This window comes from Buceros rhinoceros, unplaced genomic scaffold, assembly GCF_000710305.1.
Source record: "Buceros rhinoceros silvestris isolate BGI_N320 unplaced genomic scaffold, ASM71030v1 scaffold1150, whole genome shotgun sequence".
Classification (NCBI taxonomy): Eukaryota; Metazoa; Chordata; class Aves; order Bucerotiformes; family Bucerotidae; genus Buceros; species Buceros rhinoceros.
In genome coordinates this window covers 1-376 of record NW_010388781.1, presented here as the reverse complement: position 1 = coordinate 376, position 376 = coordinate 1, and the positions used below count along the sequence as shown (strand labels likewise).

The following is a 376-nucleotide window of genomic DNA, read 5'->3' as shown; positions in this document are numbered from 1 at the left end:
AACTTTCCATCCCAGCCGTTACTGCATTTAAAATCACTATGTCCAAGCTTCCTGGCAAAATCATTAGCCTTGAGGCGCAGCATAGGGCCATTTACTGGCATATTCAAGCACTGAGCAATTCTGTACCACTTTATCAACGCCTCCTCCAAGTCAGTATAGAAAGCAGTCCTTAGTCGTTTTCTTTTAGGATCAAATTGTAAAGATTCAAAGGCTTCCAAAACTTTTTCTTTATTCTTCATAATCGAAGACACAGAATTCTTCTTTATGCCGTATTTGGCTGCAATGTCTGCCTTTTTCTTGCCACTTTCCACAGCACTTATGATGTCAATTTTTTCCTCAATAGACACGCTTTTTTTCCTCCTCACTAGGGGTTTGG

The 376-nt window shown here is 40.2% G+C and overlaps 1 protein-coding gene across 1 annotated transcript in view; it reads right to left on the bottom strand.

Moving 5' to 3' along the window:
* TIGD4 (tigger transposable element derived 4) overlaps positions 1-368 on the bottom strand; it is a gene marked incomplete at its 5' end in the record, with an annotated part of 1,590 nt that extends 1,222 nt beyond the window's left edge. The window contains one exon of the mRNA XM_010131157.1: positions 2-368. Coding sequence (XP_010129459.1) covers positions 2-368 — 367 coding nt within the window. The remainder of the gene's footprint in view (position 1) is intronic.
* Positions 369-376: the final 8 nt, after the last annotated feature.